This window comes from Cervus elaphus, chromosome 8 (assembly GCF_910594005.1).
Source record: "Cervus elaphus chromosome 8, mCerEla1.1, whole genome shotgun sequence".
Taxonomy (NCBI): domain Eukaryota; kingdom Metazoa; phylum Chordata; class Mammalia; order Artiodactyla; family Cervidae; genus Cervus; species Cervus elaphus.
Genome location: NC_057822.1, coordinates 47,794,084 through 47,819,334, shown reverse-complemented (window position 1 = coordinate 47,819,334; position 25,251 = coordinate 47,794,084). Strand labels below are relative to the sequence as shown.

The window sequence follows — 25,251 nt, the reverse complement described above, 5'->3', positions numbered from 1 at the left end:
CCTTTTTTATGGCTGAGTAGTATTCCATTGTACATATGTACCACAGCTTCTTTATCCATTCATTTGTCAGTGGACATCTAGGTTACGTCCATGTCCTAGCTATTGTAAATAGTGCCGCAATGAACATTGGGATACATGTGTCTTTTTCAGTTTTGGTTTCCAAAACTGAAGTAAAGGTATATGCCTAGGAGTGGGATTGCTGGGTCATATGGTGGTTTTGTTTTGTTTTTTTGCTATATGAAACTTTATTTTATTCATTTTCATAGTTTTACAGTATTAGTAAAAATAATGGCCCATTATAAATAAGTATAAAATGGAAGTTGATGAAAAAATAACCCCAAGTCTTCCTTGACTCCCATCCTCCCAGCAAAAAACTAGCTAGTATATGGCAAATATCCTTTTCACACATTATCTTTAGGCATATGTTCACTTTGTAGTGGTGGATGGTTTAGTCACTAAGTCATGTCTGACTCTTGTGACTCCACGGACTGTAGCCTGCCAGGCTCCTCTGTCCATGGGGTTTTCCAGGCAAGATTATTGGAGTGGGTTGCCGTTTCCTTCTCCACATATGGTGGTTTTATTCCTAGTTTTTTAAGGAATCTCTATACCATCTTCGATAGTGACTGTATCAATTTACATTCCCACCAGAAATGCAAGAGAGTTTCCTTTTCTCCACACTCATCCAGTTCTTATTGTTTGTAAACTTTTTCATGGCCATTCTGACTGGTGTGCATGAGATGGTACCTTTTTGTAGTTTTGATTTGTGTTTCTCTAATGAGCGAGGTCGAGCATCTTTTCATGTGTTTGTTAGCCATCTATATGTCTTCCTTGGAGAAATGTTTGTTTAGGTCTTTTTCCCACTTTTTGATTGGGTTGTTTGTTTTCCTGATATTGAGTTGTATGAACTGCTTGTGTATTTTAGAAATTAATTCTTTGTCAGTTGTTTCCTTTGCTATTATTTTCTCACATTCTGAGGGTTGTCTTTTCACTTTGTTTGTAGTTTCCTTTGCTGTGCAAAAACTTTTAAGTTTAATTGGATCTCACTAATTTATTTTTGTTTTTACTTCCATTACTCTAAGAAGTGGGTCATAGAATATTTTGCTTTGATTTATGTCATCAAGTGTTCTGCCTATATTTTCCTCTAAAGAGTTTTATAGTTTCTGATCTTACGTTTAGGTCTTTAATCCATTTTATCTTTGTGTATGGCATTAGGAAGTGTTCTAATTTCATTCTTTTGCATGTAGCTGTTCAGTTTTCCCAGCATCACTTATTAAAGAGGCTGTCTTTGCCCCATTGTATATTCTTGCCTCCTTTGTCAAAAATAAGGTACCTGTCGGTGTGTGGGTTTATCTCTGGGCTTTCTATCTTGTTCCATTGGTCTATATTTCTGTTTTTGTGCCAGTATCATACTATCTTGATGATTGTAGCTTTGAGTATAATCTGAAGTCAGGAAGGTTGATTCCTTCAGCTCCATTCTTCTTTATCAAGACTGCTTTGGCTATTCAGGATCTTTTGTGTTTCCATATGAATTATGAAATTTTTTAAGTTCTATAAAAAATACCATTGGTAATTTGATAGGGATCACATTAAATCTTTAGATTGCATTTGGTAGTATAGTAATTTTCACAGTACTGCTTCTTCTTGCCCAGGAGCATGGACTATCTCCCCATCTGTTTATGTTGTCTTTGATTTCTTTCATCAGTGTCTTATAATATTCCATATAGGTTCTTTTGTCTCCTTAGAGATAAAAGGAGATTCTCTTTATTCCTAGATGTTTTATTATTTTTGTTGCAAAGGTGAATGGGATTGATTCCTTAATTTCTCTTTCTGATTTTTCGCTGTTAGTATGTAGGAGTGCAAGTTATTCTGCGTATTGACCTTGTATCCTGTGACTTTGCTGAATTCCAATTAGCTCTAGTAATTTTCTATGTATAGTATCTTGTCATCTGCACACAGTGAGTTTTACTTCTTCTTTTCCCATCTTGATTCCTTTTATTTCTTTTTCTCTAATTGCCATAGCTAGGACTTCCAAAGTTATGTTGAATTGAGAGTGGTCACCCTTGTCTTGTTCCTAATCTTAGAGGGAATGCTTTTAGTTTCTCATCATTGAAAATAATGTTTGCTGTGGGCTTATCATACATGGCCTTTACTGTTTTGAGGTAGGTTCCTTCTATGCCCATTTTTTGAAGCATTTTTTATCATAAGTGGGTGCTGAATTTTGTCAGAGGCTTTTTCTGCATTTATTGAGATGACCATATGATTTTTATCTTTTAATTTGTTAATATGGTGTATCACATTGATTGATTTGTGTATGTTGAAGAATCGTTGCGTCTCTGGAATAAGCCCGACTTGATCATCGTGTATGAGCTTTTTAACGTGTTGTTGAATTCTGTTTGCTAGAATTTTTTTGAGGATTTTTGCATCTATGTTCATCAGTGGTATTGGCCTGTAATTTTCTTTTTGTGCGTTGTCTGTCTGGTTTTGGTATCAGGGTGATTGTGGCCTCATAGAATAAGTTCGAAAGTGTTCCTTCCTCTGCCCCTGGCTTCTTTATCTTTAGTTTTTGTCAGTTTGATTACCTCTGGGCATGGATTTCTTTGGATTTTCTTGTTCCGTATTCAGTCGGCTTTTTCTTATTGTGGCAAAAAATTCATAACATAAAATTGATTATTTTTGCCATTTTTAAGTGTATGGTTTTGTGTTGTCAAGTACATTCACATTGTTCTGCAACCATCTCTGTCTCCAGAACTTTTTCATCTTTCCCAACTGAAAGTCTGTACCCATTAAACAATAATTCTTGTATGATTTACTGTGTAGTATGATATTTTAATTAACTATAAAATTTGTTTGTTTGTAGTATATTCAACAGAACATAAGAGCAGATTGTTCCAATATTGACAAAATTCTTGAACCACCTGAAGGCCAAGATGAAGGTGTATGGAAGTATGAACATTTAAGGTAGGTCCTCATGATATATCACAATAGTAATAGTACTTCTAAGTAGTAAAAATAACCTTTAATATTAATTATGATTATGAATCATAATTTATTATTTAACTGTAGACCAAAAGCCAGTTTCTAAAGCTTTTATGTTTTTAGTGTTATAAAGTTTTCAACATTGTTATTTACTGATTGTTTTCTGTATTTATGGATTTGGGCCTTATCATTTTACACAGTTTTCCTTAATCATATCCTTTAATCACAGATGCAGTATTTCCATGTACCTACGCATTTTTATTGCTTACTACCCGCCTATTTTATTTCTCTCTAGCAGGCCTAGTCCAGACTTGGTAGCTGATGAGTTACCTGTCAACTAGTATGAATTTCCAGTCTTTGATAAATCAAGATTAATTGTAATCCTGAAATAAGTTTTAGAGCTTTTAATAATATTCTTTGAATGAAAAAATTGATATCTAATGAATCATGGGTCAACTTTAGAAGCAGCTGTAACTTGAAGTTACTAGCTTATTTCTTTCTATCTTTTTTTAAATTAGATTATTTCTTGAAGTTAAAAACTTCCCATTGTAAATGGGAATTGATAAGTTAGAGAAGGCAGCATTAAATATGTGTTCATCCAAGTTTGTTACTTTGAATTGATTTTTAAATAATAGAGTAAAATAGAGATATTAATTTTCCTGCATAAATGAGACCACATTTCCTATGATGAGTGCCTCAATTTGTAGACACGGTCCTTTTTCTGTTGTTTTGTTTTGATGTTATAGGCTTGTCTAGATATTGTTAAGAAAGTGTCTTGCCATAACAGTTCAGCAGTTTCAGAGAAGACTTCTTTGTAAGCTGCCAGTTTCTTGGGCAAGTCACTTGACTACTTGATCGGGTTTTCTTTTTTAATACATCTTGATGGATGATCATTGAAAGCATGAGTATGTAGATATTATGCCATTCTTATAAATATAGAAAACACTTTAGAATGATATACACTCCGCCTTATTTTAATCTACTTTGAAAATAACCACTTACTTACCTGTGGGATTAAATGATGAAAATAAGCAAGGGTATTTTTTTTTACACCATAAGCATAATTTCTAAAAAGTTAGGGTTCATTTTAATTCACAAGGTTTTTATTTCAGATCCAAAAAAACTTTTTCTTCCCTACTTTACTTAGACTGTGAAATATGCATTATACAAAACTTGTAAAATCTTTCTTATGCACATTCCATTAGTCCTGGTGCTATTGTTACTACTTTTGTTATTTTTTAATATTTTTTGTATAATTCACTTATTTTTGTTTTGTATAATTTAAGTATTATATACATCACACATATATTGTTTTGTGTCTTTATTATAGTGTATACATCTTTATAGTTAACCATAAAGAGTTTTCAGAGTAGTTTGATTTTTTTTTTTGCATGTGCTTAATGTTACTGATTTGAGGCTTAATACTTGCTATTACTGATTAATGTAGTTGATTATATGTTAGTGGGGATTGAATCTTGACCCCAGTGAAATCTCCCAGTACTTCTCACTGAATATTTATAATCAGGAAAAGATGCTGTTTCCTCTGAATGGCTGCAATCCCACGCCAGTGTATAGGGCTTGGTGACTAGAGGGTAGTCAGCTCTGGTTTGACCCTTCAGCTGCGTGTGTGTGAGCCCTGTGTCGAATTAACTTGAAGCTGTTAAGTTTACACTGTTTGCCACAGATTGTACCTATAACACTGCCAGATCAGTTAGCTTAGTTTTCCTGTTGGCTGTAAGTAGATTGGACAAGGTGAGAAACTTGTTTATCACCACCTGTCTTTATTACTGCTTAGTGGAAAACAACCCAGAAACATAAAACATGGAACTAACAGGTACTGAGCAGTGTAGATTTGTGTAGTGATTCAGAAACAGTGTTATTTGTATGCTCTTAGAGCAACATTATTATTAGGCATCTGAAGTGGAAATAGATAGCTGATAATTTGACCTTTGTTTTTTAACTTGCTTCTTTTTTAAAAAATAATTAATTTCGTTTCATTGTTGGCCATGCTGGGTCTTTGCTGCTGCCTGGGCTTTTCTAGTTGTCGTGAGAGGCGGCCACTGTGTGGCTGTGGGGAATGGGTTCCTCACTGCCGCGGCCTCTCCTGTTGCGGAGCACAGACTCCAGGCGCACCGGCTTCATTCGTGGCTTGTGGGCTCAGCGGTTTCAGCTCTCAGGCTCGAGAGCACAGGCTTACGAGTTGGGCTTCGTTGCCCCAGCGGCGTGTGGAATCTTCCCTGACCAGGGACAACTGTGTTCAGTTATACACACACACAAATTTCTATATAACTGGAATTGTACTGTGAATATAAGTATATGTCTTTTGTATGTTTATGTAATATTAACATTTTACTATTTTCCAATTGCTAATCATTTATGTTTCAAAGAAATTTTTTATGTATAGAGTTTAAGTGAACATCTTTGTGTATACATCTAGATTGCAGTTCTGATTGTTTCATTAGAATAGATCCTTAAGAGAATGACTTAATCAAAAAATACACACTTTGTAAGGTTCTTGGTAAATATTTTCAAGTTATTTCTCAGAAAAATTATACTAATTTCTAGTGTGTAAAGTGATCAACTCACTGAACACTGATATTGAATTTTATTATTAGGGTTGTTAGTTTTGGGTTTTTTTACTAATGTGTATGTCTTTGTCAGGAATGTGCCATGTAAATTCAAGTGGTGTTGATAATACTGACGAGAAAGGATGGTGTTGATGGGATTTTTTTTATGATTAATATTCTAAAAATAATATGGAGAATAGATAAGGCTTTTTCATTTATATATTTACCTTTTTAGGCAATTCTGTCTTGAGCTAAATGGACTTGCTGTCAAACTTCAGGTAATATTTTATTTAACTTAAAACTAATTGAAAGTTCTGATTTTTACCTGTTTTTATCAATTAATGTGCTTACAAAGACATCCAAAATTTGTAATTTATTCTAGAATTTTGCACAAAATGTAGCAACTCAATTGATAAACTTTTTCATTGTTATTTTAGATGTTAATAAATGTAACAATTTTTAACAGAGTGAATGCCATCCAGATACATGCACTCAGATGACGGCAACTGAACAGTGGATTTTTCTTTGTGCAGCTCATAAAACACCAAAAGAGGTGAGAATGTATAATGCTGAATGACTAATAAATTCATTATAACCTAAATCTCTTCAAGAAAATGGTAGACAATTTTTTTTTGAATTTTTAGGTCACTGTGTATTTTGCTCTTTGGTTTAGAGTTCTTTGATGCAAGGTTATTGTCACAGTGTTACTTTAGGATTTCTTTTGATTAGTATCTTTGGAAAAATTTTTAATTAAAATATCATTAACCTACACTATGTTAGTTTCAGGAGTAAAGCATACTGATTTGATATTTCTCTAAATTAAAAAGTGATCACCGTGGTAAGTTTAGTGTACCATCTGTCATCATACAGAGTTACTACAGTATTATTGAGAGTGTTTCTCATGTTGTATGTTTTACTCCTAGGACTCATTTATTTTGTAACTGGAAGTTTATACCTCTTAATCTTCCTCACCTATTTCATTCATTTCTATCTCCTCTCTGGCAACCACCTTTGTTCCCTATATCTGTGACTTCTGTTTTATTGTTGCTTCACTTTTATTTTTTTTAGATTCCACTTATAAGTGAAATCATATGGTATTTGTCTTTCTCTGTCTTGTCTTGTTTTTTAGATTCCACATACAAGTGAATCTTACGGTATTTGCCTTTCCGTTTTTTCACATAGCATAATACCCTCTAGGTCCATCCACGCTTTTGCAAATGGCAAAATTTCATTCTTTTGTGCCACTGTGTACACATAGCACATCTTCTTTATGTGGACACTTAGATCGTTTCCGTGTCTTTGTTGTCATTGTTGCTGTTTAGTCACTGTTGTGTCTGACTCTTATGACCCCTTGGACTGTAGCCCACCAGGTTCCTCTGTCCATGGGATTTCCCAGTCAGGAATACTGGAGTGGGTTGCCACTTCTTCTCTAGGTGATCTTCGTGACTCAGAGATCAAACCTGCATCTCCTGCGTGGTCAGGTGAATTCTTTACCGCTGAGCCATCAGAGAAGCCCTGCTTCCATATTTTGGCTACTATAAATAATGCTTCAGTGAACATGGACATGTGTGTATCTGTTTGATTAGTGTTTTTGTTTCTTTGGGGAAGTATGCAGGAGTAGAATTGCTGGGTTGTGTGGCAGTTTGTATTTTTCGTTTTTTGAGGAACCGCTGTACTGTTTTCCATAGTGGTTGTACCAATTTACATTCTGTCCAGCAGTGCGGGAGGATTCCCATATCTCCTCAACAGTACTTATTTTTTGTCCTTTTTTTTGGGTGGGCCATACTGCACAGCATGTGGGATCTCAGTTCCCCAAGCAGGGAGTGAACTCACGCCCCCTGTAGTGGAAGCCAGATTCTTAACCACTGGATCGCCAGGGAAGTTCTTGTTTTTTTCATGGTAATCTTTTTGACAAATGTGAGGTAGTATCTCATTCTGGTTTGATTTGCATTTCCTTGATGATTAGTGATGTTGAGCATCTTTACATGTGTCTGTAGGCCATCTGTATGTCTTCTTTTGAGAAAATGGGTATTCAGGTCTTCTGCCCATTTTTTAACCTGATTGTCAGAGTGTACTACCCTTTTTTTCTTCTAGGACTTTTATGGTTTCCCATCTGACATTTAAATCTTAAATCCATTTTGAGTTTATTTTTGTGTATGATGTAAGGAATCCAGTTTGGCTCTTTTGCATGTAGCTGTCCAGTTTTCCCAGCACCATTTATTGGTGAGAGAGACTTTCCTTACCCCAGTGTATATATTGCCTCTTCTGTTATAGACAGCTGACCATGTACGTGTGGGTTTGTTTCTGGGCTCTCTGTTCTCTCCCCTGTGTGTCTGTTTTTGTGCCAATACCATACTGTTTTGATTACCATAGCTTTGTAGTATAGTTTCAAATCAGGCACTTGGTATCTCCAACTTCGTCATTATTTCTTAAGATTGTTTTGGATATGTGGGGTCTTCTGTATTTCCATACAAATTTTAGAATTATTTGTTTTAGTTCTGTTAAAAATGCCATAAGTGTTTTGATGTGGATTGCATTGAGTATGTAGATTGCCATGGGAAGTATGGTCATTTTAACAGTATTAATTCTAATCCATGAACATGGTATATCTTTCCATTTGTTTGTATAGTATCATTTCTTGTAACTGGACAATTAAATCATCTAGAATTTATGATTCATTGACTGACATAATAACACCTGTCATATTGTGTTGATATGTGTAATGGATGAAATACACTTGTTTAGATATTTTGGTTTAGTTTTAATTTCTTTTTATAGGAATAACTGTTGGTGATTACTAGTTGATACTAGTTGATTACTAGATTACTAGTCTATCAAATAGAAATGTTGAATTTTATAGGTCAGTTTTTTTTCTACATTAATATTTCTGTTTATTTGAAACCTACCATAATGATTTTCCTTCCATAATTGATCTTATTGGAAATCTCATTCATGTTCTTTTCTCCTTATTTTGTTTTTGTTAAGGTGAGAGTATAGCTAGTTGTAATTGTTTATAGAACATTTTTTGTTTTAAGTAATTCATGTCATCTGACCTGTAGTACACATTCAGTTTTCCTTAGTTGTCTCAAAAATGTCCTTTATAACTGGTTTGCTTAAAAATATGCATTGCATTTCCCTTGATCTGCCTTTCCTTTTCATCTGTAGTAATTGTTTTTACATGACATTGACTCATTGAAAATAACTGAGTTAGCCCTGTGCTGTAGGATTATAGACCTTTGATTATTATATTGACAGACCACTAAAGCTTAAAGCCAGTTAATTCTTTAGTTGGAAAATCAATATTTGATGCTCTTTTGTTTGAAAAGGTTAATTCTCTAAAATAAGTATCTGATACCTGTCTAAGCTAGCAGTACTTACTTTTCAATATTGACTTCACTCATGATATTAGTTTTTTTTTTAGTTAATAAACTGAAGCAATATTAAGATTGGGTGTCATTCTATATCTGGGGAAATCATAGCAGTTTCATTGATAATTCACTGGAATTGACTCCATAGCATAGTACATGATGTGATCATTCCTATTAGGAAACTGAATCCAAAAGCTGGTGTCATTTTGGCAACAGTAAAGATGCATTATTCTCACTTTAATGTGGGAGAGCCATCCAGTGTGTCTTGCATTGTGAGACACATATATACCAAGTCAGTACTACGTCCACTTTTTTCTTTGTTGCTGTTGTTTAGCTGTGTTCAGCTTTTCTAAGGAGGACCAGAGGAGGCGCCTGTGAGGCTCCTCTGTCCATGGGGTTTCCCAGTCAGGAATAATGGAGTGGATTGCCATTTCTTTATCCAGAGGGTATTCCCAACCCAGTGGTTGAACCTGTGTCTCTTGCATTGGCAGGCAGATTCATTATCACTGAGCCACCAGGGACATTTTTTTCTTGAGTTATGTTAAACGTAAGATAGGCTAATCATCAGATTTATATCCTGTGAGTGAATCTTAAGAGTGCAACACTGCTTGCTGAAGACCAGCTCCACTAGATTTTCCGCGTTTCAAGGGATGGTGGTAGTGTGTTTTCCAAATGGTAGTTTTGAGGGATGGGATTATTGTAAAAACACAAACAAAAGAAAATCTTGAGAGGACACTTTTTGAATCCTTTGGAAATAATTGTATGTAGTTAGAAAATAGTAGCAACAGAGATGAGGAGCTCAGAAGGTTGCTCCTACGAATTAAAAGCACTGGCAGATTCTGAAGTGGAAGAGGCGCAGAGTACTCAGCAGCAGTGATGATTTACTCAGGGCCCTTCAGAATTAAAGAGAGGCATTGCAGCAAATAGTTAACTGTACAAACAGTGATTATAAGCAATGAAGGTCATAACTTGTTATTATCCATTAGTCCTTTCAGTGATATGCAGATTGTGATTACTTGCAGTAGCATTATAAATATATATTTGGCAAAATATAATTTATAAAAGTTTGAACACATTACTTACTATTTGTAACATACTGTTTTGGCCATATTTTGCCAAATGTTTGCTGTTACATATGATGCAGAGTAGGATCAGTTAATTGAGAATTAATTGGAGGAGGGGGAGGGAGGCAGCTAAATTAAGGCAAAACTCTTCCTCTAATTCCAAAAAGAAAAAAAAAAGAAAAAATTCAGAAGTCAATTAAATATCTAGAGTTATGCTGTTTGAAGCAGTAGCCGTAAAACCTGTGGCTGTGGAGCACTTAATGTGGGTGGTCTGCACTGAGATGTTTTTTAAGCATGAAATACACACTGGTTTCAAATATTCAGTACAAAGGGACAATGCAAAATATCTCACTGAGAGTTAACTGGATAACTACATACAAAATGATGAATTTAGACCCCTACCTCACACCGTATACAGAAATTAGCTCACAGTGGAAATCAAACACCTAAATGTAAGAGCTAAAACTGTAAAACTCTTGGGGGGAGAAATAGGTATAAATTTTCACGACCTTGGACTCAGCAGTGATTTCTTAGTTATGACACCAAAAGCTCAGCGTTGGAAGAAGGTACATAAATCAGATTTCTTAGAAAATAAAGATGGTTGTGCTTTAAAGGACACTGTCAAGAAAGTGAAAAGACAATGTACATAACTGGAGAAAATATTTTTGTAAATTATGTCTCTGTTAAGGGTCTGGTGTCCAGAATATATAAAGAGCTATTATGAAACAACTAAAAGACAACTTAATATTAAAATGAGCAAAGAATTTTTTTTTTTCTGCTTGCTCAGTGCAACTTATAAGATCTTAGTTTTCCAACCAGGGATTGAACCCATGCCCATGGCATTGAAAGCATGGAGTCCTAACTACTGGACTGCCAGGCAAGTCCCTAAAATGAGCAAAGGATTTGAATGGATATTTTGCTAAAGAAATATACAGATGGTCAGTAAGTACATGAAAAGATGTTCATCATCATTAGTAACTAGGCTGAGTGCATATCAAAACCACATGGGAATGGAGAGATAAAAATGTGATGGATATAAATACATACAGTGGAGTGTTATCCAGCCATAAAAGGGAATGAAGTTCTGAGGTATGCTATATGTAACATGAACGAACCTGAAGGACAGTATGCTAAGTGAACTAAGCCAGCCACAAAAGAACAGTTATGATATGACTTCACTTATATGATATATCTAGAAAGGACAAATTCATAGAGCCTGAAAGCAGATTAGAGGTTGTCAGGGCTGGGGATTGGGAATGTGGGGCAATTACTACTTAAATGGTTATAGTTTCTATTTGGAATGAGGAAAAACCTTTGGTTTAAAACAGATAGTATAGATGGCTGCACAGTAGTGAACTAATGCCACTGAATTGTACATTTAAAAATGTTTAAAATGGAATGGGAATTCCCTAGTGGTCCAGTGGTTAGGACTCCATACTTGCATTCCAGAGGGCACGAGTTCAATCTCTGGTTGAGGAACTGAGATCCCATATGCCCATACATGGCAATGCCAAAAATGGCAAATTTTACATTTTACCACAGGTTTTCCAAAATGGAAAAAAGATCCAGCCCTACGATGACATACACTTTACCCACTGAAATGACTAAAATAATAAGTGTTGGCCAGGATGTGGAGAAGATGGAACCCTTATACATAGACAATGGATTTGTAAAATACTGGGTTTGGAAACAGTTTGAAACTTCCTCAAAATAACAGGTATAGATTTACTATATGACTTACGAATTCTACTCCTAGGTATATACTCAAATGAAAAACATAGATCCAGACAATACTTGTGCACTAATAAAGCTCACAGTCACATGAATCACGATATCCAAAAATGGAAACAACCAAATTTCCATCAACTGATGAGTAAATAACATGTGGTGTATGTATACAATGGAATATTATTTAGCCTTAAAAAAGAACGAAGTCTGTAGAGGGAGATACATTTTCAAGTATTTTGTATATATTAAAAGCCAAGTCTAAAAAGGTTTTGAATTAAGAAAATAATGAAGTATTGACTCATGCTGTACTATTCGTGAGCCTTGAAAACATGCTGAATGACAGAAAAGTCCACATTTTGTTCCATTTTTGGGAAATACTGAGAATAGATAATTCCAGAGAAGACAGAAGGTGGATCAGCTGTTTAGGATTAAGGGGAAGAGAGAAGGAGAAGTGACTGCTATTTAGTATTGGGTTTCTTTTGGGGGTGATGAAAATGATATAGAATGTAGTTGATAATGGTTACACAATTTTGTGAATATACTAAAAACTACTGAATTTTACACTTTAAAAGAGATTTGTGGTATGTGAATTATATCTTAACTTTAAAATATCCCAGTTCTCCTGGGAACAGGCCCCTAAAAGGAGAAAGCAAGCACATACACTACTTGGACTTCTTTGTGACCTTAAGGGAGCAGTAGTGACCTGAACACAGAAATTCTGCCTCATGGCCTGGCATCTTGGAACATATGTGGGGAGAGTCTTATCGGATTTTAAGACTCTTCAGGGACTTTCCATATATCCTCATGAATCAGGAAAATAGATTTCTTTCTTTTTGTCCACCATATTCAAGAGTCAACATGTTATACTTTTGATTCTGCTGTGAGTCCTTAGGCAAGTCCTTAATTCATTGCTTCAGTTTTCTCATCCGCAAAGTGGGAAACATAACCTAGTTTGTAGGGTTGTTGTGAAGAATAAATAGAGTTAATACATAAAGGCTTTAAACAGTGCCCAGAGCTTAGTAGGTGCTATGTAAGCCTTGGTTATTATCATCATAGCATCTCCATAAAATCTTTCTCCTTTCCCAGTGCTATTTAAGCTGCATTAGCAGTCAGCTCAGACCCTGCTGAATAGCTTCCTAATGTATTTCCTTATTCTAAATCAACATCTCCTCCAGTGCATCACTTGAATCTTTGAAAAGTCTTTCTCTGATCTTGTCCCTGTCTTATTCAGTGGTCTGTAGAGTTCATCAAATAAAGTCTAAACTCCTAAAAAAAACCACACAGAAGCTCATTAGCAATTTGTCTTATCAATTATGTTAAAATGATAATTTTGGCTATATGGAGTTAAATACGTCATTAAAATTAATTTCATCTGTTTTTTTTCCCTATTTAATGTGGATACTAGAATATTTAAATTAAATATGTAGCTTTCATTGTATTTCCATGCTGACTTAATGGTACATCCAAGTGACCAATATGAATGAGAATTACAATGACTTGGGATGTTTGTCTTTTACCAAATCACCTTGTAATCATATATATGGATAAAGATACTTTTTTCAATAAATACTGCTCTTGTTACTGTTTTAGGCAGGGAGTCTGCTGGCCATAAAATTCCTATAGATGTACATTTTTTTTTCCCCTCTGAGGCATTTTATTCGTATGCACTACATCGCTGGAAAAGAATCCAAGGATTTTCCCTCCTGTGTGTTTTTGTCTTGCTTCTTCATGATCCTTGATGCCAGCCGAGGTTGTCAGTACAATGAAACCAAACTGACGGGACGGGTGCAGGTTATTCTGCCATTCTTTTAGATCTTTGAGTTGCACATCAAATTGGAGGCTGATCGCTTCACACTTCTTTAGCCTGCCTGTGAGCTTCACAACAATTTTCCCAGCCCTGTTATCATCGGTGATTTCAAATTCTCCAGTGTAACTGTGCTTCATCATCACAGTTAGCATCCTGACTGTGACTTTGGAGCACCTGGCATTAGCCTCTCTTTTTGGTATTGTTGATCCTCTTGAGAGCATCAGCCAGGACATACATGGGCACCATCGTGGTGGCACGGAAAGATGGCTGAAAGAGGATGTGCCTTTTTTTTGGTTTAGATTAATCTGTATTTGCCATGTACTGTACTTAGCTGTGTTGAGTAGTTATTGCATTTTAAAACACCAATTGCATTCTCAGCACTTGGAAAGTACTCTAATTACTGAGTAGAATTAGAGTCACTTTTCTTTCTTTTCTCTAGTCTTATCTGTTTCTTCTTGGTTCCCTGGTTCACTCTGCGTCTTTGTTCCTTTTGATGCTTCTCATCCTCTGCCCTCAGAAGAACTGAGTGAGAAAAATAACTTTGCAGTTTTATCTTTCCTTTGATAGATTTGCTGATTTGCTAGACAGGTTTGTTAAAATGTAAAGAAACTTCAGATTTCATATTAAATTGCAAAGGAGGTTCAGGGAGAAAATTTTTTATAGAGCTTCTAGACTGGAATTAGGGTACCAGCAAGATAGTAAGGCATACTTTTTAGGATGTAAGAAGACAGCGATCTTTGGAGGTATTTATGGAGAAGAAGGCTGCAGGGCCACTTGGTTAAGTATAAACCAGTGGACTAGGAGTCGGTGTATCTGGGTTATGGTTTTTTTTTTGCAAAATGACCAGTTTCCTCATTTCTAAAGCCAGAGAGTATAAATCATTGGCCAAAAGTCAAGGGTAGTCCCTGTTGCTGTGCATCATTCTTCAGGTGTTGTCTCTCTCATCCTTCAGAGTTGGGATATTTACACGCTTGTTTACTTCAATTTCTGTAGTACAGAGTCAGCCTCCTCTTAGCATGCCTAAAGATAAGACTTGCTAAGTTCGTCTGCTTGTTTTGAGGAATTCCTTATCCTTGCCTATAGATTCTTTGTTTTATTTTGTTTTTTATGGCTGCACTGTGCAGCTTGTGGGATCTTAGTTCATTGACCAGAGATTGAACCTGGGCCCTCAGCAGTGAGAGCGTGGAGTGCTAACCACTGGACAGCCAGGGAATTCCCATAGATTTTTAAGATCTGGTGAGAATCCTGTGCGTCGTTTGCAAACTGACCAGTTTCCTCATTTGTAAAGTCAGAGAGTTAGATTAAATAATCAGGTATTCTTTCTAACTCGACGGAAGCATTGCTTTCATCTAGGTACAAAATTGAGAGGGAGAAATTGGGAGACTGATTCACTTATTTACTATAAGCTGGGTATTATAGTTGAAGGGGATAATAAAGCCTTATTTATTGACATAACATTGAATTTTACAGTCATTCTGATATTGTAAGGAACACTTCCTTAGAATATGCTTAGAGGTTTTGGATTAAGACACCTATGCAATAAATATACCTAATTTTAAAGGTAGAACTCATTGTTCATGCATTTTTATATCCTTTCTTTTACAGTGTCCTGCTATAGACTACACTAGACACACACTTGATGGTGCAGCATGTCTTCTGAATAGCAATAAATATTTTCCCAGCAGGTAAATAAAACCTTTAAATGTGGTATTAAACTTTTTGGATTTAAAGATTGATGTTATTACTAGTTTCCTCATTCATGCATTGTATTCTGTAAACTTTTTTACCTGTTGTATATTTGACTTGCCAAGAATTATTCACATTTTGAAATTAAGATTGTGGTTACACTAAAGGCATCAGGGCTCAGCTCCCGAAGCTCACTGGCCAGTTTGGTCGCGGGTAGTTCCTGCTGCTGTGTGTCATTTTCCAGGCTGTCCCTCTCAGGCTTTAGGGTTGGGACATTTACACACTTGCTTACCTGACACTTTGGTTGAGTGAGCATCCCTGGAGACAGCCTGCTAAAGCAGGCTCTCCTAAGTAGGACTGCTTATTCATTTCTTCTTCTTAAGTATGTTCTGTGTATGAAATCAGCGTGTTTTCCTTTTTAATTGAAGCACAGTTGATTTACAGTGTTGTGTTAATTACTGCTGTACAGTGAAGTGACTCAGTTATATATATACACACATTCTTTTTCATATTCTTTTCCATTTTGGTTTATCATGGGATACTGAATATAGTTCCTGTGCTATACAGTAGGACCTCGTTGCTTATCCGTTCTGTATATAGCAGTTTGCGTCTGTTATCCCCAAACTCCCACTCCATCCCTCTCCCATCCTCCTCCCCCTTGGTCTGTCCTCTGTTGGACTGATAATTTTTGAAAGGAGTCCTTATCCTTGCTTTTAGATTTTTAAGATCTGGGAGGAAGCCTGTGCATAACTGTAATATATTATTGGTGAGGTTTGTGACTGGTCTTTTATTCTCTTAAGATATTTGTTACTGAGTGGATAGATTTGGAGACCTTTTCACCTAAATATCACCGTCTTCAAAGAGCTCACATAAAATATGTAAAAAATAATGGTTTTTGTCTTAATACCCCATATACATTTAAAAAAAAAACAAATAGGCAGTTTTTATTTCTCATACACACATTAAAAAATTGAGTTCTGTAGAATAAAATGATAATTCCTTTTAGTAGTTTCAATTAGTTCTAGTAGACAGAGTGTAAATATCAAAAACATGTTTTTATAAGTTTTGCCAAGGTTTGTTTCAGTTGTATTAAACTTTAACAAAGTTTCAGAATTATAATTCCATTATTTCTTGGGCGCCATGGTTAGATAGAAAGAGCACTATCCCAGGAGTGAAGAACAAGAGTTTTGGTCTTGCCCTTGCCACTTACTAGCACTGTGAACTGGACTGGTCACTTATTTTCTCTGGTGTCGGTTTCTCTTCTTGTGAATTGAGAAGATTGGACTTTATTGTTCCTAAGATCTGTCTAGCTCTATGAATCTATGATTTCTTTTCTATTTCTAGGGTTAGCATAAAGGAGTCATCTGTAGCAAAACTAGGATCAGTATGCCGTAGGATTTACAGAATATTTTCACATGCTTATTTTCATCACCGGCAGATATTTGATGAATATGAAGTAAGTATATTTCACTAATTGTCCTAGTACATTCTTACGATAATGACAATGATATATGTTGATATATGTCTCATTTATTTGGTTTTGAGTAGTAAGTTGAAATGAGTTTTTTTTCTCTCTACAGAATGAAACATTTTTGTGTCATCGGTTTACTAAATTTGTGATGAAATATAATTTGATGTCCAAGGATAACCTGATTGTACCAATTTTAGAAGAAGAAGTTCAGAATTCAGTTTCTGGGGAAAGTGAAGCATGAAGGGAATCTTATAGAAAAAAATGTACTGATCACATAATTAACATTAATTATGTACTGTATATATATCATTTTAGACACATCAATCATGTATCCATATTATAGCTTCTTTGTTTAGTGTAGGTTTTTGTATGCTGAGTGTTGCCTTTTAAAATGGGAAATACTTTTTAAGTTATTCATGAGCTGTATATTCACTGGTGTGGCACTCATGGTTTTTAAATAAGATTAGTATTATGTTTATAATGCCTGTTAATAAAAGAATTTACAGTTTGGTAAAATTGCTGCTAAACAATCATTGGATCACAATCCTCATCAAATAAACACATCTATAAAAAGATGAGTGAGCTTGAGGTTTCACACAAACCATTTATACTAAAGACATAGTAATGTTCTCCTTTGGTTTTATACCTGAGTTTAGATATTCTAGGAAATTCTGTAGCACATACTTCTATCTTAATGTTTTCTAAAATGAGATAGAGTGTTTTTAAATTCTGTTTATAGTTTTTGATATACATATAATTATGTGTATATCCAAGTATAAATGCAAATAAAGCATCAGTAATACTTAAGTAATCTTACTATGCTACACAGAGTATATTCTAGACCAGCATACTTAGAAAGGATTTACCTTTCTGCATCAGTGGATAGTTACATACAAGATAGTGATAACGATAAAGAGTGTAAATGATGTTCCCACTGGAAACCTGCCCTGTCCCTCCCTTCTCTCCATTTCCCTTAAGTCCCTCCTCAAACTACATTACCTGAGAAGCTTTTCACCAGACTGTGATTTAGTGGTGACTTATACCTATTTATATTTGTATTAATTGCTTACAGATTATACCTCATATTAGCAATTACATTACACTACAGGAAAAATGTATTGGCATAGGCTCTTGCTTATCTTTGCTTTGCAAAATTGTTCTCACTACTTGGAAAACAGTCTTTGAAATAGTTTGACTAATAGTGTTAGTAATATTAATCTTCACATCTAACCATTTAGGCAGCACTTAGAGTTGAAAAATACTATAGTATTTATTTTACACCCCTTCTCCACAAAGTTTATGTTTGAATTATATGGACATGTAAAATTTTTTTTGCAGTAATTCACAGATTCCAAAGGTATTGTTGAATGCTCATGCATTTTTTGGACTTGCTTATAATTCAGTGTCTTAAGAAGGATTCAACCATAGATTTTACAATCGTACCTACTGAATGCAGTTTTCTAACAAAGCACTAGAGGTCTTATTGCTGAACTGGTTGTAATGAGACACTTAGGTTAAGAAAAATTTGTACATGTACTGAAGAAAATGTTTAAATCCATCTTTTGAACGGAATTAACAAATGAACTTCTTTTTCATTTGAATGAATTATTTTGAAATGAGATTAAAATGTAGTAATCTTTTTTTTTTTCAAGTTGGAGGAAATAATTCATACCATACTATGAGATAAGTATGTATTGCAAAAATGTGGAAAACAGTAGCATCCTGAGAGTTTGTATATGTATTTATGCTTTCTGATCCTGCCAGTATATTTGGCTTTGAACAGTGCTATCCCAGCAGCCAGTCATTATTTTGTCCCAATCCACACTCTCTTTAAGAAGTTTTATATTCACAGCAAAAGGAATATTGACTTTTCAATTATGTATTTATATTAATGTAACTATGAACCAATGGGAATAGTAATTTTTACACAAACTGGCTAAGTATCGAGAGACTAAACCCAGTTAATAAATTATAAATAGCAATGTAGCTTTTCTCTCTGTATAAAAGTCTCAATGGATTTCTGTTGCTTGACTATTTTCTTAGTGAACATTTGAACTAAGGCAGTGGCTGGGATTTGGTGATCTGGCTAAATATTCTGAAACACATTTTGAATAATATGACTTGGTGTTAATGGGGAAATAAAAAATTTTTTTTTCTTACTCATTCCATCTTCCCTGTACTATGTGTTTGGAATTGATCATAAAAAAAATAATACCCTAAAGAAAACATCAGTTTGTAGTCTTGCTTTTGTGTTCATATTGACATTCATATTCTTGTACTGTAAAGTTGAGTCACTGTATCAGGTAAGACAGAAGTGAAACAGTTACTGTTTTTCCTTAAAAAATTCACAGAATTTTGAAAATTATAAACGTTATGTGTGCTGTGTTGTGCGTAGCTGCCCAGCCAGGTCCAACTCTGTGTGACCCCGTGAACTCGGGCCTGCCGGGCTCTCCTGTCCATGGCGTTCTCCAGGAAGGAAGACTGGAGTGAGTTGCCGTGCCTTCCTCCAGGGGATCTTCCCAACCCGGGGACTGAGCCGAGGTCTCCTGCATTGCAGGTGGATTCTTTACCACTGAGCCACCAGGGAAGCCCATGCATGTACTTGAGTGAGTGAGTGAGTGAAGTCGCTCAGTCGTGTCTGACTCTTTGCGACCCCATGGACTGTAGCCCACCAGGCTCCTTGGTCTGTGGAATTCTCCAGGCAAGAACACTGGAGTGGGTTGCCATTTCCTTCTCCAGATGTACTTAGGTGGTACTAAAGAAACTGATAAGCCCAGCAAACCACTGATTTATAAAGTAATTGTTCTAAGAGGAGGGGAGTAGAAAAGTCACACTTCTGTGTAGTAAAGAAGTTAGGCTCCACTTACTGTTTGAATTATACAACATAGATCCAAAAATTAAATTTTTCTTTTCATGAGATTATTTTGACCATATAGTCAACTCATCATTTTTCTCACATCATATCCAAGAAAGTACCTAATTTTTAATAATTTATGTTCCCATAAGTATTACAGTTCTTTTCTGTGTGTCCATTTTCTTTTCTCTGACTTGAGGTATTAAATTTGCATTTCTAGAACAGTTTCTCAGTTAAATTTAAAATGAATTTTTGTTTTTGGTTGTGTCACATGGCCTGTGGAATCCTAGTTCAGTCTTGACAGGACTGAACCCAGGTCCTCGGCAGTGAAAGCATGGAGTCCCAACCATTGAACCACCAGGGAATTCCCTAAATTTTTAACAAATTAATATTTTTAATATCAGAATAAAAATTTAAATCTATGGTTAATTGCATAATTAGCAAGAGCTGTTACAGTCTCAAACACGTTTAGTGACTGATGTCAAAATCATTGTAATAGAACTAATTAATTTTTCCCTGGGTACTTTGCTATATTTTTGCCTAAAGGCTTCCTATTTTATTGTACAGTTGAATGCTACATTTTATATACTTTTATTTTTTAAATACTTCTTGAATGTACAAAGGTTTCTTGGTGTGGTTCTTACATGCTAGGCATGAAAGATTCTCATTTTTTGAACACAGCTGATTGTTAACTAAGCAGACACTATGGATATGTATTAGTACAACACATTTAGCAATTTATTTGAGGTGGTCAAAACAAATTATTTTCTGTAAAAGCAGGCATTATTAGTGTAGGGTACACTATAAAACCAGAAAACTTCCAGGTAAATTCACTAAATGGTTAGATTACTCATCTAAAAGATTTAATTAGGAGCCTCTTAACATTTGGGGATGCATGGATATTTTCTGTGGGCTAAGAGTTAATTATAGTACTTTATTTGATTTTTTCTGCTATTTACATTTCTTTTTATAGTACACAGAGCTTCATATCAAGTGTGAGAACCTAATTAAGCAGAGAATACTAAATTTTCATAAAAACAAATTTCCAAAAAAGAAATAACTGACATCCTGAACTTCTATCCATGAAGACAGTATGTCAGTTGTGTTGTGTCAGATATTGATTCTATGATTAATTATAGCATCAACATTCAAAATTAGTAAAATGTTCATTTTAAAGTGAAATCATTTTATCCTGATTTGGACTTCAGCTATAAACCTTGGTAAAAACAGTTTATAGCTCCATAAATGGTGTATTTACCACTTAACATTTTTAAAAATTTATTTTTGGTTGCAATGGGTCTTTGTTGCTGTGCATGGGCTTTCTCTAGTTGCGATGGGTGAGGCTACTCTTCACTGAGGTGCCTGGCTTCTCATGGTGGTGGCTTCTCGTTGCAGAGCACGGGCTCTAGGCAGTCGGGCTTCAGGCGTTGCAGCTCTCTGGCCAGTGGCTGCAGGTGGAGCCCTCGGGCATGTGGGCTCCAGTCGCGCACACGGACGCGGCCGCTCCACAGCGTGTGGAGTCTCCCCAGATGGGGCTGGGGCCTGTGCGCGGCAGCGGCGGCCGACGCCTGTCCACCTCACCGCCGGGTTAGTCCTTCACCACTCTGATCTGAAGGGGGCTCCTCAAAGTCTTGTTCACTGAGGAACTGCAGTTTGTCACAGATTATAGGGTTTTCTCTGACTTCGTATAACAATGTCAAAGGAACATTCTCATTTAACATGATACTTTGTGTAAAATACTTTTACATCTTTATAAACATTTGCTAATTTTAGTATTTTTGGTTTTCCCTAGTTATTAGTGAATGAAAGAAAATGTTTCTTTAAAAAAAATAACATTTTAAATATCTTGTTCTAAAAATCTAGAGTTAAATGAAGCAGGAATGATGGGATTTTGTGCTCCTATTTCCCCTACTTTCCTCAGAGATAGATTGAGTGGAGTCAAAAGAACAAGGCAATCTCTGAGATGAAGAAACACTGGGTATAGTCATTATTGCACTAGCAATGACATAGCCACTTGACCCAATTTCAGAAATTCAATAGACTTTTTTTAACTTTTGAGGGTAAATTTTTATTTAATTCCCCTAAAAAATGTGATTGTATTTTAAAACCAGGTGTATATTTATAGACAGAAACTGTTCTTGCCTTGATTTGGATTAATATTTAAACCACTTTTTAAAATGTTTGGTGCTTTTAGATTTTTAAACATTTTACGAAACAAATGCAGATCTTGGATTATGATGGTTGAGAACCATGTTAGTGGTTGTATTAGTTTTCAGTGTCTGCTGTAGTAAATTACCACAGACTTAGTGGCTTTGAGAATACAACTTTATTATTCTTTTACAGTTCTTGAGGTCAGGAGCTCAAAGTACGTTTTATTGGGCTAAAATTAAGTCCCCATTTCTTTCTGGAGGCTCCAGGGGAAATCTGTTCCTTTCCTCTTTTAGCTGCTTGTGGCTGCTGGCATTATTTGGCTTGTGGCCCCATCATTCCAATCTCTATTTACATCATCTCATTGCCTTCTCTTCTGTGGTGATATTTCTCTCCACCTCTCCAAGGAGACCTGTGATTGCATCATTATGCTCACCTGGATATTCCAGGCTAATTTTCCCATCTCAAGATAATCATATTTGCAAAGCCCCTTTTGCCATATAATGTTATCATCTTGAAAAAAAGTGTGAAAGTATTAGTTGCTTAGTCATGTCCGACTGTTAGAGAACCCATGGACTGTAGCCCACCAGTCTCCTCTGCCCATGGAATTCTCCAGGCAATAATACTGGAATGGGTAGCCATTCCCTTCTGCAGGGGATCTTCCCAGCCCAGGGAACAAACCCAGGTCTCCTGAATTGCAGGCAGATTCTTTACCATCTGATCCACCAGGGAAGCCCAATGTAATCATCTTCCAGTTCAGTTCAGTCACTCAGTTGTGTCTGACTCTTTACGACCCCATGAATCGGAGCACGCCAGGCCTCCCTGTCCATCACCAACTCCTGGAGTTTACTCAAACTCATGCCCATCAAGTCGTTGATGCCATCCAGCCATCTCATCCTCTGTCGTCCCCTTCTCCTCCTGCCCCCAACCCCTCCCAGCATCAGGGGCTTTTCCAGTGAGTCAGCTCTTCGCATCAGGTGGCCAAAGTACTGGAGTTTCAACTTCAACATCAGTCCTTCCAGTGAACGCCCAGGACTGATCTCCTTTAGGATGGACTAGTTGGATCTCCTTGCAGTCCAAGGGACTCTCAAGAGTCTTCTCCAACACCACAGTTCAAAAGCATCAATTTTTCGGCGCTCAGCTTTCTTCACAGTCCAACTCTCACATCCATACATGACCACTGGAAAAACCATAGCCTTGACTAGACGGATCTTTGTTGGCAAAGTAATGTCTCTGCTTTTTAATATGCTATCTAGGTTGGTCATAACTTTCCTTCCAAGGAGTAAGCGTCTTTTAATTTCATGGCTGCAATCACCATCTGCAGTGATTTGGAGCCCAAAAAAATAGTCAGCCACTGTTGCCACTGTCTCCCCATCTATTTCCCATGAAGTCATGGGACCGGATGCCATGGTCTTAGTTTTAGGGAGCCTTTATTCAGTCTACCATAGCAGTCCTCTTGAATTCACACTGTTAATCTTAAAAAGTTCTCCATGCTATCAGTACAGTTCAGTCGCTCAGTCGTGTCTGACTTTGTGATCCCGTGGACTACAGCATGCCAGGCTTCCCTGACCATCGCCAACTCCCGGAGCTTACTCATACTAATGTCCATAGAGTAGGTGATGCCATCCAACCATCTCATCCTCTGTCGGAGAAGAAGCACGTGTGCGCCTCTGCGAGGACGCCAAGATTACAGCTCGTTGCTGAACAGCCATTGGCAGGAGAATGTTGGATCCCACCGAAAAGATACCCCATGTCCAAGGGCAAAGGAGAAGCAAGATGGTAGGAGGGGTGAAACTGCGTTTAGAATCAAACCCCACACCTGCCAGACACACTTGGAGGGCTCAAACAAACCCTGTGCACACCAGGACCCGGAGGCCCCACAGAGACGGAGCCAGAACTGTGAGTGTCTCCTGCAGAGGTGAGGGTCACAGTGGGCTGCTGCGGGGGCAGGGGCTCTGGGTGCAGCAGACCTGGGTGTGGCAAAAGCCCTCCTGGAGGAGGTCGCCATTAACCCACCACAGAGCTGGCAGAACTTACTCTTGGAGAACACAAACAGAACCTTGTGCGCACCAAGACCCAGGAGAAACGGGCAGTGACCTCACAGGAGACTGACCCAGACTTGCCCGTGAGTGTCCAGGAGTCTCCGGTGGAGATCCGTGGGTCAGTGGTGGCCTGCTGCAGCTTTTGGGGCACTGGGTGTAGCAGTGCATGCTGGGACCTTCTGAAGGAGGTCCCCGTTATCTCCATCACCTCCACCATAGTTTGGCCTCGGGTCAAACAACAGGGAGAGAACACAGCCCCGCCCATCAACAGAAAATTGGATTAAAGATTTACTCAGCATGGCCCCGCCCATCAGAACAAGACCCAGTTTCCCCCTCAGTCAGTCTCTCCCATCAGGAAGCTTCCATGAGCATCTTATCCTTCTCCATCAGAGGGCAGACAGAATGAAAACCATAATCACAGAAAACTAATCAAACTGACCACATGGACCACAGCCTGGTCTAACTCAATGAAACCATGAGCCATGCCGTGTAGGGCCACCTAAGACGGACCGGTCATGGTGGAGCGTTCTGACAAAACGTGGTCCACTGGAGAAGGGAATGGCAAACCACTTCAGTATCCTTGCCTTGAGAACCCCATGCTATAGACTTAATTTTTACTCCAACACTGGTTCTTTTTATTTCTTGAATGTTATCTACCTCTTTATGCCTCCCAGTCACACATGCTTCATTTAAGTCTCATTGAAAAAGCTGAACTTGAGGCCATTTTCTGTAGATTACCACTTACTACATCCTCCTGAGATGCTTTGCCCCGAGCTTCCCAAGACCTTGTATGCTTAGTCACTGAGTCGTGTCCAACTCTGCAATTTCAGATGTTTGTAGGCACCAGAGTCCACTTCACATAACACCAAATATATTAAAATGTATCCCCATTTCATATTAAATATAATTTTTATATTAAAAATAAAAATTTAAGCAGCTTTTTGTAATTGATTTTAAAAATTTAGCTCAGGGCTTCCCTGGTGGTGCAGTTCTTAAGAATCCAACTGCCAGTGTATGGGCCACAGTTTCAATCCCTGATCCAAAGACCCCACATGCTACGGGGCAACTAAGCCCATAGGCCGCTGACGCCGTGCTCGAGAGTCTTCTTCGAGCTGCAGCTGCTGCTCCTGTGTGCCACAACTACCGAAGCCCGAGAGCCTAGAGCCTGTGCTCCACAGACGTCACTGCAAGGAGACGCCGTCACACTGCACCTAGGGAAAGCCTGAGCACGCAACGAAGACCCAGCTCAGCCAAAAGTGAACAGATAAATCAATCTAAAAAAAAAAGATTACTTTTACGTTTGGCTGTGGTTTCTCATCAGTCATCTCATATACCTTGGAATTGGGAAAAGCTAATCTACAAGTTGTGTTCAAAGTTAAAGACATTTTTATGAATATGAAAGGCAATAATGGTTTTATATATATTATGTTTTACAGCTATTTAAATATTGCAGTTTTGCAGTTTTCATAGTTTAGGGCCAATATATTTTTTAACAGGTTTCAGATGTTTTTGGGGACACCTGGAAAGTTCATAGGTCCTG

At 36.9% G+C, this 25,251-nt stretch overlaps 1 protein-coding gene across 1 annotated transcript in view; it reads left to right on the top strand.

Moving 5' to 3' along the window:
• The window catches only part of MOB4 (MOB family member 4, phocein), a 28,496-nt gene extending 9,598 nt beyond the window's left edge, over positions 1 to 18,898 (top strand). The window contains exons 3-8 of the mRNA XM_043910494.1: positions 2,858 to 2,958; positions 5,779 to 5,821; positions 6,010 to 6,096; positions 15,116 to 15,195; positions 16,541 to 16,652; positions 16,777 to 18,898. Coding sequence (XP_043766429.1) covers positions 2,858 to 2,958; positions 5,779 to 5,821; positions 6,010 to 6,096; positions 15,116 to 15,195; positions 16,541 to 16,652; positions 16,777 to 16,908 — 555 coding nt within the window. The 3' untranslated portion in view covers positions 16,909 to 18,898. The remainder of the gene's footprint in view (positions 1 to 2,857; positions 2,959 to 5,778; positions 5,822 to 6,009; positions 6,097 to 15,115; positions 15,196 to 16,540; positions 16,653 to 16,776) is intronic.
• The last annotated feature ends 6,353 nt before the right edge of the window (positions 18,899 to 25,251 follow it).